At 43.2% G+C, this 14,081-nt stretch overlaps 1 protein-coding gene across 2 annotated transcripts in view; it reads right to left on the bottom strand.

The window, feature by feature from the left end:
* Positions 1–14,081, bottom strand: part of PREP (prolyl endopeptidase) — a 112,003-nt gene that overhangs the window by 94,089 nt on the left and 3,833 nt on the right. For both annotated transcript variants that reach the window (XM_026511722.4, XM_026511723.4), the window contains exon 2: positions 12,604–12,678. In XM_026511722.4, coding sequence (XP_026367507.1) covers positions 12,604–12,678 — 75 coding nt within the window. The remainder of the gene's footprint in view (positions 1–12,603; positions 12,679–14,081) is intronic.

The following is a 14,081-nucleotide window of genomic DNA, read 5'->3' as shown; positions in this document are numbered from 1 at the left end:
ACTGAACATTTATAAAAATTAGCAGTACCTCAGACAACTAAGGAAATCTTAAATCTCCAGAAGAAAAGCTGGTTTCAGTCAGATTATAACCACGATGCCATTAACCTCAACTAAGTGAGGTGCCTTTCTCTTCCTGGCCCCACAAACCCATTACTCATTCGCAAGGAGGAGAAACACTGAACTCAAGTGGTGAGAACCCCAAATCCATTGGGCTTGCCTTTTAATATTAAAATCCCAGAGCGGGTCCACCTCTTCTGTCTGGGACCGTCTGCCCTCAGGTGACAAAGGCTTGTGCTGAGCTTCCAGCTGCACCTGACAGAGCAGGTGGCCTTCCAGAAGCCCAGCCAGGTCTCTCTCCACCTTTTCTACCTGTCCCATACGTGCAAATCGGTTTGACCTTACAGTCAAGCCTTGTTCTCAAATCTAGTCACTACCAGGGAGTCCACTAAAAGCTGAACTTTAACACCATTTGGCTCAGTCCTTTGGTACACATGCTACTAACCAGAAACCTGGCAAGGACAGAGGGTACCTCAAATCCAAACCTCCCTAAAAACCTGATCATGAAGAAGCTAAATGCATATACATCCTCTCCTGAATAACTATTTTATCAGTGAGGGAATCCAAACTACAATAAGAATACTTAGAAAACAAGAAAAATGAGGCTATTAAGAATTAAAATTCATGAGATGTGGCAAAACATTTGGAGGTGCTCTCTCTCTTGTTGGTACCTTGGAGGAGGCCCGCTGATAGCACGTGGGAGGGGTGTGTGACCTCTGCCAGCCCTCCGAGCACCTCTCCCCTGGACCCAGGGGCTGATCCGGGGCCAGGCAGAACATCCTGCAGGATGAGGCCTGCGCTGTGTCCAAGGCCTTGCTTCATGATTCACACGCACATCGGGGGAGCTGAGCTGATCTAGTCCCACAGCACTGATTTCAGGAGTGGATCTGAAGCTAGCCTGGGGGACTGTGCTGGTGCCTGGGTGTACCACGTCCTGAAGGACAGCAATCACACTGTGACAGATGAGGTACATCTGGCACAGGTGAGGTGCTCTGTATCTGAATAAAAAAGCTGGGTCTGGAAAGTGACCGTTATGTTTTCAGGAAGTTTGTGGCTTACCCTCTCTCTCCATCCATCAGATTTTACCATTTCTGGGCACCAGTAGCTTGCACCACTGTCTGTCCTAGATAATGTTACCTCTGTCTGTATTCTAACTATGTTAACTTCTTTCTACATTCTGTATGTAAGGGAACCCTATTCATTTTATAAGCAGAGTCTTTCCATCAATTCTTCTCTATGGGCCACAGTCAATAAAGGAGTCACGAACCCAGGCAAAGCAACCAGAATCCTTTTTCAGTGACAGAGATGAATGCTAGAAGACAGAAGTTATCTCACTTTATAAGATTTGGGGCTATGAGGATTGAGTAAAACCTAAAGAGGCAAGGCCCATCTTTCCCTACCGCATGGAAGAGGCTACTGGAAAACAAAACAATCAGAGAAAAGCAGATGATCTAGAAGACAAAGAGACAGGCCTCCAGAAATATGTGAACTCCTGGATTGAGCTGTGCCTGAACGCACATACACCCTGGCCTCCAGTTATGTGAGCCACTCAGCTCCATTTTTTGTATGAGCTAGTATGAGCTGGGCTTCAGGCACTGCTAATCAGAAGTCTTAACATAGTTCTTGCAGGGGTCCTGCAGTCGGCTGAGCAAGGTAAGGTCAGCTGAACACGGGCAGCCCAAAAGAAGAGGACCTGATCCGAAGCTTGCCCAAGTCCTGGCTGGCAAAACCTGAAAAAAGGTATATCTACACGAATGGTGCCTTATCAGTATATGAGAAAGTGAAATTAAACTAAACATTGAAATCAAGAAGTTTTAAAGTAACAAAAGAAAATAAGAAGAAATTAATGAACCAGAAAATTAAAAAGTATAACTTACAAGTCCTCGAACTGCTTCTTTTTTAAAAAAAAAAGAAAAAAGAAAAAACCAGATTCAACCAAAGCTCTGGCTAAACTGATCAAAGAAAGGGGAGAGATGGTATAGAAACTCAAAATTAGAAGTGACAAAAAAATATAGCCATAGAGTAAATTCAGTAATATAAGAAATATTACAGATAACCCCCTGCTGGTCAATTTTAGAATCACGACGATATGGGCAACTTTCTGGGAAATACAAAGGACTAAAATTGATCCAAAAAGAAAGAAAGAAGATTTGAACAAGGCAATAACCATGAAAGAGGAAAAGAGACCAAGAATTAATTGCAACAGAAGAATTTGTCCCTAACAGCTCTAAATTATCACACAGATAATTTCCATGCTATTTAAACTGCTCTATAATGAAGGCAATGGCAAGCACCTGTTAGGCACTTACTTGAGTTTACCACTTTGCTGCATGGTTCAAAAACATCATCACTTAACTTTCACCACAACCAGACAGAGTAGTTTTCTCCAAATTGTAAATCAGAAAACTGAAGTTCAGAGCTGTTGAAAAATATGACCAATGTCACACCGGATGAAACTGTAGCATAAAGATTCAAACCTGCTTTTCCTACCTCCGAAGCTGCTCATTAAATGACCCTAAACTATTGCCTTCCCACGAATAAACAGGTTCTAAGATCTCTACAGTTCTCATTAGTTGCTGGGGGGGCGGGGGGAAGGGGATAGGGTAGAGAGAAAATTCTAGAAGACAGACAAGTTAGGAAGCTACCAAAATGTCTAGCACAGTGGGAACACCTGCCTTAACCCGAGCAATGTCAGCAGAGATTAAAAAAAAAAAAAAAGAAGAGAAAGGCGTGAGATTTTACAGAGGCAGAACTGAAACTCCCAAGAATCACGTGCATGATTAGACAGCTGACTGGAACGGCCACAGTGCTGTACAATGTTATATAGGAGAGGCCCAGATGTCTCTATTCTAATGTGTGCCTTGGTTTCTCCTAATGAAAAAAATTAAGAACCACAAACACTGCCAATTTATAAAGATGCTATAAACAACAGCGAGGCAGCTACTAGAACTTCGGCTCCTTGCGAGTGGACCCCACATACATCAAAGGCGTTCTAAGGCAGTCTTCCCAAGCTTTCTGGACCTTAGTTATCTGGTGAAGTGTTTGGGAAACAGAGATTTCTACAGAAATCAGATGCTCCAGGATTACAGCTTGGGCACTTGTATTTTACCACGTGCCCAAGGATGGTGATTGTCATGACTAAGTGCTTTTTCCCTGGACACGGCAGTGTGGGGTGGTGAATGGATTTAGACACCTAAGTTTGGGGGGGAAGAAAGAGAGGCTGGGAGAAGTCCGAGTTACTTCAGTTCTTCAGCTGTTAGCTCTTTACGATGGTTTTCCCAAACACCCCGTATCTGATACTAGCACTTCTCGTGGCAGCACAGTAGACGATGAAGACCCAAGCCAAGTTAACTGCCCACAGGGACGGTACCAGTGTTAAATGTATTTAAGCGCTTTAAAGCATTTCATCAGTGGTCTGGGGTCTGCTTTTCTAAAATGGAGCTTTCCCTGACGGTGAACACAGGACGCTAGCATCCCAGACTCTACTCAAGATGTCTCTCAGCCTCCTTTCGGCACTGACCTCCAGCAGCTCAGAGGTTAAGTGGATTGCCCACCCCCAAATCACTAGTTCACCTGGGCTAGCATGTAAATTCCATGCCCACAGGGGCCACATCTGTCGTGCATAGGACAGCAGATCTGTTCCTACCCCCGGTTTAACCTAATGCTTGCCGCAGTGGGCACATAGGTCAACGGAGGCTAGGGGAGGAAAGCCAGGGGACAAACACACCTAGAGAGGGAAGAGAGGATGAAACCAGCAGACCTGTGGCATTTGGGATAGCCAGCATCCCTCCTCCCTTGCCAGTGTCCTCCCTTCTTAGTCGACAGTAACTCCAGGTAGCTGACGCTACAGAAGCCAAAGAGGGGCCCTAGGGCTTCTACCAAACTTCTCATGGCCACAGTTCAGCCAAGGAATGACTGACCACACATCTAGAGTTTGGCCAATCAAACTCCTTCTTCTAGGACAGTCACAAAACAGGGACAGAGGGTTGAATGAGTGAAGATCACTGATGCCATTAGCAGTGCTGGGTGAAAAGTGGAAATTCCTGCCACAGAGCCCTAGAACTATCTGGTTCCTGCCTGTTCCAAACCTAGCCCTTCAATCCATCCTCGGAGCGGTCCTCATCCTTGCCATAAATTCCCTATTTGCTGACGTTGGCCAGAATCCATTCTGCTGGTTGTATCAAAACCCTGATTACAGAAGGCACGGAGGGAGAGAGAGAAAAAGAAAAGGTCCAGCAGCACTTAGAAAAGAGTCCAGTACTAGCAACTTCCTCAGACTTTTTTTTTTTTTTAGAAAGCGAGGGGGGGGCGGTGCAGAGGGAGAAAGAATCTTAAGGAGGTTCCCTGCCCAGCGTGGAGCCCAACATGGAGCTCAATCTCACGACTCTGAGATCATGACTGGAGCCAAAATCAAGAGTCAGACGCTCAACTGACTGAGCCACCCACGCGCCCCATTTTCTCATACTTTTGATGACTGTCCCATCCACAGATCAAAAGGAAGTTGTTCTCTACTTACATATTTCAATTGTGGATTTATGCGAAGTATGTTTACAAAGTACGATATGGGTAAACATTTTCAAAGGAGGTGGTGAGATATTTAAGACCTTACGAGTCTTGGAGACTGAGATAATATGTGGTAATATATTTACCTAACGCACTTCCTGTTTCCACTCAAGAATGGACAGCATAGTAGTAATTCTGAATCCAGGTCCTTACATGAAACATTAATGAATGCTTCCTGGAAGGGCGTTTTACAGGCCAGCCTTGCCAGTGGAGTTCACAAGGCCCCAATTAAAAGGGGTTCTACCAAACAGCTTCAAGGTAATCTTCGCCTTTGTTGAATCCTCATGCTTTAGAACACAGAAGCCTCACTAAGAGGTCACAGTTCCATGGAAAAACACCAATGCCCAGAACGTAAGCACATTTATCTGAAAAACGTAGGCTTCAAAAGGAAAATCCTGCTTAGTTTTCTGGATGAAAATAGAAGAGTCTTTAAGTTCGACCTTGTGACTAAGGAGTTGAAACACTCGAGTCTGAGGGTCTAGATCTCAAGACCTTTGAGCAGCAGTGACCCATGCTGTGCCATCTTTGTACAGACCTCTGCTGTGTATGGAAAGTGAATTCTGTGCATTTTCTGAGTTGAATGTCATTAAAACCTTGGAAGCCAGATGAACTGATGACGATTATACTCATTTCATAGATGAATAAAATGAACCCAGGCTAGGTAGGCTGCCATGGTCATAGCAGAAGAAAATGGAAGCACAAGAGCTCTGATTTCTGCATTGACTTCCAGTCCCATTTGGCAAATATCCTCTGCCCCCACACTCTCTCCCAACAAAAGGGTCATGAAGAATGCCTGCAAGCCCACAGGATGAAGGAACTAGCCACAAAGAGAATATTCAAAGTCTTCAAAGAACACCATAAACTCAAACCAGTCTTTTATACTTTCAATTAATTTCCAGTAAAGTTTATCTGCTGTCTTTTGGCTCAGAGACATTGGACTAGCCCTTCACAGCACTGGAAGTCCTGGGAACAGGCTTCCACTCTGTTGGCTCTGCAGCCTGATGGTACGGTGGCCTGATGCAGCGAAGCAGGTGGACAGATGAATCTTGCTCACCTAGCTCCAAGCTCGTTCTTCCACAAGCTGGCTCTGGGTCCATACTAGGAAAAGCACAGTGCCTGGGGAGATCGAGGCCAGACTGCTACCAGAACAGAGCAGAAACTCCTCACACTACATGCTTTTCGGGTTAACCTTTAACAATGAAAACAAAAGCAAGCAAACAAGAAAAGGGACCTCACAATAGGCAGGAAGGATGCCTGAAAGCAGGTGTTGACCTCCCTAAACTTTGTTCTCCACTGACCTCTGTGACACTAAAACACCTACAGTGAAATTCTAGACTACCTCAATATCCTAGAGATGATCAGAAGTCCTTTGAGATTCAAATCTTGCCTGCCAGGTAAGAAAATAGTACAAGGACAGGGGAAGAGAAAGGTGACATGCCCAGCTTTCTTACTCTGGAAGCCTGAAGGACTCCTGCTCTCCTCCCTACTTTTCCTAGCCCCTTATCAGCAGGTGTAATGAGCTAGCTGCCTGTAACTCTTCAGCCCAATGGGAGAATGGAAAGGAAGAGCAAATAATGTCCCAGAAAAGAAGGCCTATGTTGCGTATTCCTTTGATCCTCTCTGAAACAGACGGTAATTGTTTTTCATTTTATCAGAAAGCATGAATATAAATAAAAACAACTCTTTTTTTGTTGTTGTTGCTGTTCTTACTAGCATTCTTCTCTTATGATCCACCAAGGAAATGGAGCTGTTGTTACTTGCATTTTGCCTTGGGCAGCTCTCAGGGAGAAAAAAAAATTAGTCCTTAGGTGTATGCGCTGATATTCTACACTTAGTTACTCCTGTAGCAAAGTCCCAGGACAGAGTTTCTCTGAAAGTCAGATCTGACAATTAGTTACAATTAAGACAGCTATCCCTTGAAAGACAGAAATTCTTCCTTTCTCTGTGTATCTCCCCTTCAGTAACTCAGTAACGACTTCTAGAATATGCAACTAAGAAGTTGGAGCCACAAAACATGGAGTGAGACCAAAAGACTCAAGAGCTTACAAGGACATTGCTTCTACCTGGACGTTGGGGCTGCAAAAGCAAGCCCAGTGAGGTAAAGAGAGGAAGTTACCACTATCGGGAAGGGGAGCAAATGGCATGGTGTGGACTGACAGCACCACAGCAGGTGGAGAGGCCAGGACAAATATTCACTCCTCACAGTGAGACCACCATCTCAGCCACAAAAGCAATGGGAGCAGTCTGGGGGCCTGAGAGGCAATGCAGGGCCAAGTGGCAGAGCAGTCCCCTGGCCAGGACACACACACGTCTCCATGACTCCCCCAGATGTGTGGTCCACATGCACAGTGAACAACACAGGGTTGGGAAGTTTCTGGATTTGACAAGTGGGCCATGGCTGCTCATGATGGAGGCTGGTCTGTACTGACAGGAAATGTTCCTGGGCGTGGTGACAAGGGAAGGTGGCTCAGCTACATCAAGGGGCATGGAGAGTGGCTTGTGGACAGGCAGAGGAAGAGAGGGAGACAGCCCATGAGAAGATCTGAAATAACATCTGACCAGGGCACCTCCCAAGGGGTCAGGACACCAAAGAGAGGAAGACAGAGGTCGCAAAAAGCTACGGCAGTGTCTGGGGTTTGGGGATTGCTTGTTTGCCACCAGAAACAAGAAAGAAATTTCGAAAGTTAAAACATGAGGATGCCAGCCACAGGCACATTAGTGTCAGTGGATGAAGGACGGGGGAGCGGGGACTTGTTATTAGACTGAAGGCTCAAATTAACCTCAGTGTCAAAACACTGGCGTCCAAAACGCCTCCCACGATGTGCGTGGAACACGCTGGAAATGCCTGTTGAAAGGAGTATGAGCTAACTGCCTTTTGGGACCTGCTTATTTAGCCCTCAGATCATTTTTAATGACTGCAAACCTCCCTGTCTAGCACTCCATGCTGAAAACTTCCAAGGTGACCCTGGTGTTCCACTTACACCAGTGAGATTTCACCGTGGTTCAGATGCTTCAAGAGTCATGCCTAGGTCTCTAAGTACTTTCAACCCACAGCTTTCCCTTTATCTGATTTTTGTTGTTGAGTCCTCTTTCCATATATATTCTCTTACACTCATTTTTACAGAGGTCATTTTTAAAGCTGTAATCATTTGAAGCGCTGGAATTTTGTATTCTTCTCCCACTTAATATTCCATCATAAGCACTCTCTCAGGTTAGTAAGCAATCTTTACAGCCCAACATTTTAATAGATGTATCTACGACTTCACTGAGCAGATTCAACACATTCTACGCAAATGCTAACTTTTCACTAATAGAAATAACACCCCAAACTGACACTTTGAGATCTCCATATTTCCGAAATGGCATTATTACTCTCCCAGGAGGTGTGAAATCTCTTTTCCATTCCCAAGTGTTTGCTTTTTGTTGCCATCAAATGGGTTAATTTCTCATTATCAATGATACGAGGGTTAACAGTTTTGTACTTCGTACGTATTATTTTGTACACACGCTACTGAATCAGTAGTAAGTTCTCATTTGTTTACCTCAGGTTTTCTAGACACATGATCATATAATCTATAGTTAATGATAATTTTATTTTCTTTTCTCCAAATTTTGGTTCATGTTTTATTGTACTGGTCAAAGCTTTGTAAACATATAAAAATAGTAGTGATGGAGACATTTTAGCCTAGTGATTAAGTTGTTGTTTTTGAATGACATGTCATCTTGATAAAGCACTGTTATTTCTACTTTACTTTTAAATTTTCTTTAATTTCTTTTTGATATTAATTAGAATTATATAGCTTTATTTAATCCATTTTTATATTAATATTAAACTCTTCTTCAATTCCTGTGATAAATTCTGCTTTCTTTTAAATCTACTAACATATATGTTCTTTAATCTCTATTCACATGAAACATTGGTCTATATATCTTCATTGTCCAATACATAGCCACTAGCCACATGTGGCGTCTGAGCACCTGAAGTGTGGCTGCTCTGAACGGATACGTGCAGGAAGTGTAAAATACACACTGCATTTCAAAAACTTAGTCTCGAAAAAAAAAGTAAAATATTTTAATAATATTTTATATTGATTACCTGTTATTTATATTTTGACAATACTAATTAATGAAATATAGTACTATATAATTAATTCCAACTGTTTCTTTTTACTTTTTAAAATGTGCTACTAGAAAAATTTGAATTATGTATGTGGCTGGTATTATTTACCTACTGGGCAGCACTGATCTGTTTCCTCTTTACAAAGTCTCTCTCAAGTTTTCATGTCAAGGTTGGATATACTTCAGAGAATCAACTGAGTTGTGCAGGATCTTCTACAATCTGGAATATTTGCTATAAAATGGGATTATATGGCCCTTGACAGCTTGAAAGGATTCATCTAGATTCAACACCTTCCTACCCTGGTTTTTGAGAACTTTTTAAGCTACAGGTCTGCTCTGATATTCTTTTATAAAGGATAAAGCCTTAAATGCCAGGCACTGTCAGAAATGGATAACCCATATTAAATACTAGATTAAATCAAAGACCTACTGATAGCATTTCAGATTTTAGTATAAAAGAGCTACATATGTTCTTTATTTCCTGCCTGGTTTTTATTGAAAAAGCAGCCTTAGGGGCACCTGAGTGGCTCAGTTGGTTAAGCATCTGCCTTCAGCTCCGGTCACGATCCCAAGATTCTGGGATCCAGCCCCACATCAGGCTCCCTGCTCCATGGGGAACCTGGCTCTCCCGCTCCCTCTGCTTCTGCCTGCTGCTCCCCTCGCTTGTGCTGTCAAATAAATAAATAAATAAAATCTTTAAAAAAAAAAAAGAAAAAGAAAAAGCAGCTTTTTCTTTGTTCTGGAGGCTATGTGAAGGTGCTCCTTTTTACACCAAGGTATGACTAATACACCTTTGTGTATGTGTGTATAACTATGAGCAGAAAATGTTCATGTTGCTCTTCTGCTCATTGGAAAAGCACACCCTACCTTTTCAGTCTGAGACCCAAATTTAACTCCTTAGAAACCACATGATATACTATTTGTCAATAACGAACCTGTCTGGAGAGGGGTGAGAAGAATGTGTAGGAAGACTGCAGAGGGGAGGCAAAAGCTGCAAAGCCCCTCTGACACCTGAGTGAAGCTGTCTGCACAGGTTGGCCTGGGCATGGGGGCCAGCCCACGGTCCTCGCAGAAGGACCTCAAAGTCCCCTGGCAAGCAAAGACACGAATATGTCCCTACAGCTTGCATTCCCAAAGCCATAACGCCCGGAGTCTTTTTTCTTTTATTATTATTATTATTTTTTTTAAAGATTTTATTTTTTTATTTGACAGATAGAGACAGCCAGCGAGAGAGGGAACACAAGCAGGGGGAGTGGGAGAGGAAGAAGCAGGCTCATAGCCGAGGAGCCTAATGTGGGGCTCGATCCCATAACGCCCGGATCACGCCCTGAGCCGAAGGCAGACGCCTAACCGCTGTGCCACCCAGGCGCCCCATCTTTTATTATTTTTAAATGTAAAATTGGTAACAACCTGGGCCACCTGGATGCCACTCCTGGCTCCACACCTACAAGCCCAGTGACCTTGGACATGTTACTTAATCATTCAGTAGCTCAATTTCTTCATCTGTAAAATGGGGAAAATAAAAAGATCTATTTTAGACTTTGAGAATTAGATGAAATAGGGTATGCAAAGCTACCAATGAAGTGCCTGGCACACAGTAAGCATCCAGTAAACGTATACCATGAAAATAATAGTGCATACTCATTAGCTGCCATCAAATGAGGACTGTAAGATCACTAGCAAAGTTTTATCTACTAATAAGTGGCTTGTCAACCATGGGACCAGCCAGTGTCAATTAAGGAACAGCAAAGTTTATATGTTATGTTCATTAATACATAAACTAAAACTGGGTCATTCTGACATTGCTGAATCCCTCAATCACCATCTAAGCCTGAAGAAATCCAGGTTGTACCCAAAACCCCAGACAAAGTAATTATCACAGAGACAGTCCTTGGGGACAGTTTTCTAGGAGATGCACAGGAAGCTCACTCCCTTCCCCACTGCTTCCCATTGTTTAGATTCTGCAGCTGCCTGTGACTCTCCATCTCAGGCTCAATCCCTATCTCAGCTCAAGCTAATGCTCATTGATCTAGGTCATTCGTGGCGCGGTCGAGGTGAGGAGGCAGCCCCACACCTGCTCCCTGCACCTCCTAGCCTTCTCTGCAGAGCTAGAGCCTTCGCCCACTGAAGATCCCCCTCTGTTTCTCGTTTTAGAATCTCTACCCATCCGTGTCTATAACCAATGCTTTATGAAAACCCAAATACCAATCATTCTCACTCACGAGAACTTTGTCTTTCTTAAAAGGTCAGGAAAGGGAGATAAAAAGGATTAGAAGTATTAAGGAACACCACTAGAAAATCTCAAAATGGTGGTGTGCTTATTTCAAGGACAAAAGGTAGGGAAGAAGTTGTAGGACAGACATGCTAGGAAGAACAGGAGAGGGTGACAGAAAGGGAGCGTATTTAACACTGCTTTTTAAAAAATGGGAAACGTCTTCTGGGATTCTAAAGAAGCTCACATAAATTTCTGGAATAGTGAGCATATTAGAAATAGTATACATATTCCCATGTACTACGGAATATGTAAACATAGCTACAAAAAGCATCAAGGAACTTGAGATGAATTGGAGAAACGTGATCCCCTCACCCAAGCAAACTCATTAACCAGATACAGTAAATGTAAGGATGAGTCCTAAATGACAAGTCCTGGGCACTCCAAGGAGAACGGAATATCTGTACAACAGAGCACTCAGGGGCAACTTCATTAATGAAATGAGACTTCAGCTCAAAATACTGTGTGTTTTGGGGCACCTGGGTGGCTCAGCTGGTTAAGCGGCCGACTCTTGATTTTGGCTCAGATCATGATCTCAGGGTCCTGGGATCGAGCCCCACATCAGGCCCCACACTCAGCAGGAAGTTTGCTTACGGATTCTCTTTCCCCCTCTTCCTCCGTCCCTCCCCCCACTCATGTGCTCTCACTTGTGCTCTCTCTCTTAAATAAATAAATCTTTAAAAAAAGAAATATTGTGTTTCTCCAAAAGAATAGGAAAGCTTTGTATTTTTAGACAGAAAATTCTCATCTCCACCCCCTTACTTCTATAAAATGTAAGAATGTTCTTATATTTACAATTTGGTTTTTGTTTTATTATTGTTGCATTAAAATCAATAAGGAATCCAAGACCAGCACTGACTTTTTAAGACCTGATATTTGTTCAATATATAGGTGACCCTTGAGTAACACACGTTTGAACTGTGTGGGTCCACTTAATACATGAGCTTTTTACAGCACAGAACTCTAAATGTATTTTCTCTTCCTTATGATCCTCTTAATACCATTTTCTTTTCTCTAGCTTCCTTTATTTTAAGAACACAATATACAATACCTATCACATACGAAATGTGTGTTGACTGTTCATGTTATTGGTAAGACTTCTTGGCAACAGTAGACTATTAGTAGTTAACTTTTTGGAGACTCAAAAGTTATCATTGGATTTTCAGCTACGTAGGGGGCTCAATGCCCCTGATCCCCAGGTTGTTCAAGGACCAACGTTATAGGATTTCTTTTTCCTTTGGAAAAAATGTTTTAGGCAACTTTCCCTTCACATTCTTTTATGTTTTCATTTTTACTTGGTAACAATCAGTTTTCTTTCTTTCTCATATTTTCATTTCAAACACTTGGTACATCAGTGTCACCATAAACCGTAAACATTATTGCAAATATTTTATTTTCTCTGGGACTAAACCGCTCTCATCTTTCTCCCATGAATCGTTTGACAAGAAGTGGTGGCAGCAACAGGTTCAACTGACACCCCACGGCAGAAAACACGGGAAGACACCAGGAAGGAAAAGCCATAGCTACCGACTGGCTAGGGTTTGGCGTCAGGTACTAAGACCACCTTATCTTTAATTATAAGCCCCAATTACCTTTGTCTGCTCGCTGTCTGGGTCTTCAAGCCAAGTGTAAGGGTCATAAATTTTATGTCCATGATAATCTTGCACCTGCAACAGACAAAATGTGGTATTGGACAATTAGTGTCTAACACACAATTAAATTGGTATTTTCTGAATGTAATAGAGAAGGACAGGAGAAAATACCCCAATTGGCTCACTGGCAATGTGTCTGCCCAAATTACCACATGAACCAAAGCTGGCAGGATCCCAAAGGTGTCAAGCCACCCGTCATGAAAAGAATGTTTTAGCTGGGGAGGGAAGAAAGATGAAAGGTCAGAATAGGGAACTGCTCTGTCTGTACAACACAAAACAAAGGCCTGCCGCTGAGCTAAAGAAACTTGGAAGTGTGTGGTCAGTGGCAGAGCACAGAACCGCACAATGCCGCCGGGACGCAGCGAGCGCGTGTTTGTGCAGAAGCCACCACACACGTGCTTACTGGCTGCTCTGCTGCTCCTGCTAGGCTGGCTAACGATGAGGAAATCCCCCTGCAATGTATTACATGATCAGTTTTTGTCTGTAAGTCTCAACTGCAAAAAGCAAGTTACCAACGTGTAGTAAAAAGATTCTAGTTGATACCAGCTGAAAAAGCTGACTTAGGCACAATGAAAGAATATTTCTAAAACTGAAGCCTTTCTTCCCTTTTGTGTATTGTTACGAAACACAAAAAAGAGGCCCGAAGGCATCACCCATTCAGACTAGCCTGGTATTTGAAGACAGACAACTGCTTAGTGCAGGCTGGGTCTGGCGGAGGGGACGGCTCTAGGAGCTCCCAAGGGAACTGACCATCAGCAACACCTTCAAGCTTCTGAAAAGCCCCCATCCTGGGCCTGGCCTCAGAAACTGAGCAAGGCTGCCAGAGCGGGTGGGAGTCACCATTTCCCAGGTGATCATGCCTAAAGAAAATTCCCAACGGTAAAGACTGTTACGGAATCTCTCCATTTCATGCTATCCTGATAAATCTAACTGAAACCACACGGACAACATCTTTCCAGTAAATCTCTGTGAACAACTCCAACATTCCAGTTATAGTTTCTCAAAGAAAATTTCTGGGAACAATACCAGGGTCTCAGATGAATTTTTAACCTGTCTCCTTGCTTTGTCTATAATATCAGAAGGTAAGGGCTCCTCTCTCATGGAGGCAAACAATCTCCTGGAAAAGGAAAACCTGCTGTTTCTACGGCCGGTCACAGTTCCACTGTGGGTGCTGGCCAGGTGAGAAGAATCTCCTGGTGCCTAAAACCCAGGCTTTCCACAAAGGGCCTTCATCTCACCTCATCTGGGGCCAGGTGAGAGAGCACCTGGAGAAATGCACACCTGGAAGAATGGGCAGTTAGGTAGAACACTCAGAAACTATTCTCATTAAACAACTGACAAGTGCAAGGGACGTAACACCAGACTAAAATCTCTCCTCATGAGTCTTCATAAAATTACCAACTTTCAACCCATATGGA

This window comes from Ursus arctos, unplaced genomic scaffold, assembly GCF_023065955.2.
Source record: "Ursus arctos isolate Adak ecotype North America unplaced genomic scaffold, UrsArc2.0 scaffold_13, whole genome shotgun sequence".
NCBI lineage: Eukaryota > Metazoa > Chordata > Mammalia > Carnivora > Ursidae > Ursus > Ursus arctos.
Note: the sequence above shows the minus strand (reverse complement) of the source record. Positions and strands in the feature narration are given on the sequence as shown.